The 2893-nt window shown below is 32.9% G+C and overlaps 1 protein-coding gene across 1 annotated transcript; it reads right to left on the bottom strand.

The window, feature by feature from the left end:
- Nucleotides 1-1298: 1298 nt before the first annotated feature.
- Nucleotides 1299-2048, bottom strand: LOC123205401 (pectinesterase inhibitor 7-like). Its single transcript, XM_044622345.1, has one exon. It carries the CDS (start codon nt 2007-2009, stop codon nt 1344-1346), a length of 666 nt encoding a protein of 221 aa, XP_044478280.1. The 5' UTR covers nt 2010-2048; the 3' UTR covers nt 1299-1343.
- Nucleotides 2049-2893: the final 845 nt, after the last annotated feature.

Here is a 2893-nt window from a genome sequence, read left to right as displayed (position 1 = left end):
CTAATACATTTAAAGGTTATGATCTGGGTAAACAGCATAAGTGTGGGCCTTAAGGTTTTTGGACCTTGATGGAGGGTCAATTAACCTACTATAAATTGGCTAGATCCCTGCTCCAAAACCTAATGTAAAATAAATGCAATATAACTTACCCATTCAAAGCTGTCATTCAGAGAGGTTTCTGGATTAGAAGACCAAATCATACAAAGAGGTGATCTCGACAGATAATTTCAAGTGATTTCAATAGATTTTTTAGTTTCAAATTGTATGGAGATCCAAATATTTTTAAAATCCTAAAGTTTAATTCAGTATTTTATAATTTGTGCATAGACCTTGGAATTGAATTGAATGATTTATTTTATTATGTTTATTGCAAAATAAATCATACATAAGCTACTACACAAACAATAAGCATCATGTAGGCATCGACAGAGTTATCTAAGCATGGTTAAGACGAAAAATAAAAAGTTAACTGTGAGCATGTGGATAGGGATGTACACTTGCTACTGTAGCCATGTATACATTATGTACACATGATTAAAGTCAGCATGTTAAGATACTGTAAACATTATGTAAACATGCAAGCACACAATACTTCCACCGACTCCAAGGTTAATAGTTGGTTGTTTTGGAATTTCTGTTTTCGGCTTGTTTACGTTTTTTGCATTTGTATGCGTTTTTTTTTTTCTGCTTTTGAATTTGCTACTTTGTTTTTTACCTTAGGGACAACAGCGGTACAAAAAATCCCATTTGCGGGTAAAAGTTAAAGGAAAAAATGTTGGCCTAAAAAAGTATAAACGGTAGGCTATTTATATATTTTAATTAAAAAATTATTTTAATTTTTAAAGTTTCCGTTAAAAAGCATAAAATCACTTGATTTTTCCAAATCTGGAAGGACAATTAATAATCTTCGTTAGTCAAAGGTAGTTGACCGAATCTTAATGAGACTCATCATTTTATAGTTAAGCTTAATTAATCAATATTAATCATCATCATTAGCAAGGATGCATATTTTTAAAGCAAGCCAGCCTCTTCCATGTAACCTTCTTCAGTTCTTTACATGTGATTACAAATATCTCATGATGCAGGCCATACGATGGAGAAAACTAGCAACCACCAACTCATGATTTGATGGCCCCGGAGATCACCGTTCAGATTAAGAGCATCATTGATAGGTATGATTTTTCATGTTCAATTTGGTTCGTACCGAATCAATGAACGTAATTTGTGAACTCAGTTATTGCTTTTCATTATTTATGACGTAATTAGTATTAATCAAAATTATTTATATTATGATTTTAACCCTCCAACATCCAACGGTCCAACATCACGCATTCCGATCATCGTCAACTTGTTGCTTTCTCAGCGTAATCGTTAACCAAAGCAAGTGCATTGCTCGTCAATTTCTTCACATACGCACACTTATTTATGACATCCGACTTCAGCGGCTTGTCCGCCACGTCGTCGAAATCGTCGGTACAAGTCTCCTGGTACGTCAACGCCGCGCTCATCCACGTCTGCACATTACTCAACAGGAACCGGAGCCTCTCCTTGGAGCTCCCGGCCGAGCCGAGGTCGTGCATCTGTTTCAGTGAATCTTGGATCTCGTCCACGACGTCACCAAAGAGTGACACACAGTCTTGGAGCGCCGATGACGCTCTGGGGTCTGAGTGGATGTCGCCCTTGCGGCTGAGGTTGGCCAAGTAGGACGACATTTTTTTCACCTTCTTCAAGCTGACGCCGATGGCGACGCACGCCAGCTCCACTGGGTCCTCGTGGATGGAGCTGGAGTACGCTTTCAAGGAGGCGTAGCAGAGGTCGGGGTAGCTGGTACATTTGCAGCTGGAGCGGATGAAATCTGAGCCCTTGGTTAGCGGTTGAGAACCGGGCCTGGGGCTGGGGATGAAATCAACGGATGGCATTGCGTTGATATTAAGGGCTGAGATTAAACGGTGGTCAAATAAGAAGAGAACTGGGAGAAGGAAAAGAGTAGGTGAAGTGCCTGTGTTCATGGCTGTGCTTTGTTTTGTGGACTGTGAGAGAGAAAGAGAGTGGTGGGTTTACATGGGACCGGATTCATGTTTTAGTAGTGGAAGAGTGATGAAATATGTTTTGGATACTAAAAAAAGAGCAGTGTTTTAAATATTCAATTAATTAGTTTCCCAATTAGCAATGATTCTCTGGAAATATTTATTATTTCCTATTAATATGAATTGATTAGAAAAAGTGCATTTATTAACCGAATTATAACAGAATCAAAGTGTACTCATCACAAAAATTATATATCATAAATAATAATATATTATTATATAATTATATATTATTTTATTTTTAATTTAAAATTATATAATCATATTATTATTTTATATAAAATTATATATATTATTCATAGACATAACATTATTCTTATATCATTTAATCACAATATTATAATATATTTAATACAAAAATTATTGGATATATATTATTATCATGTTTAATAAAATTTGATAAAAATTGACAAATATAAATAATTATTATATCTTATTAAAATAAAAAATATTAAAATATTATTTCACTTAAATACTTTTTAATATAATTATTCTAAATTATTTTTCATGTTATTTATTATATTAATCGTAAATAAAAATATTTTTATATAAAAAAATTAATAAATAATTATATAACTACAATAGATTTAAGATTATTTTGATAGTTTTTTAATATTTTTTTTTTTTCAGTTAAAGTAAATTTTTTTTTTCAGTTTGAATCCTTAAATATCAATTTTTTTTTTCCAATTAAATACTACTACATGGTCTTCTCCGATCGTCATTTCCTCCAAGGTATATACAGTGGATGTGGTTAAGTTTTTTTGTGGATTGTTCTTTTCTTTTTTTAAATCCTTACTTTGAAAAAT

The sequence above is a fragment of the Mangifera indica genome, unplaced genomic scaffold (genome assembly GCF_011075055.1).
Source record: "Mangifera indica cultivar Alphonso unplaced genomic scaffold, CATAS_Mindica_2.1 Un_0004, whole genome shotgun sequence".
Taxonomy (NCBI): domain Eukaryota; kingdom Viridiplantae; phylum Streptophyta; class Magnoliopsida; order Sapindales; family Anacardiaceae; genus Mangifera; species Mangifera indica.
The sequence above is the reverse complement of the archived record's forward strand: the minus strand, read 5'-3'. Positions and strand labels throughout refer to the sequence as shown.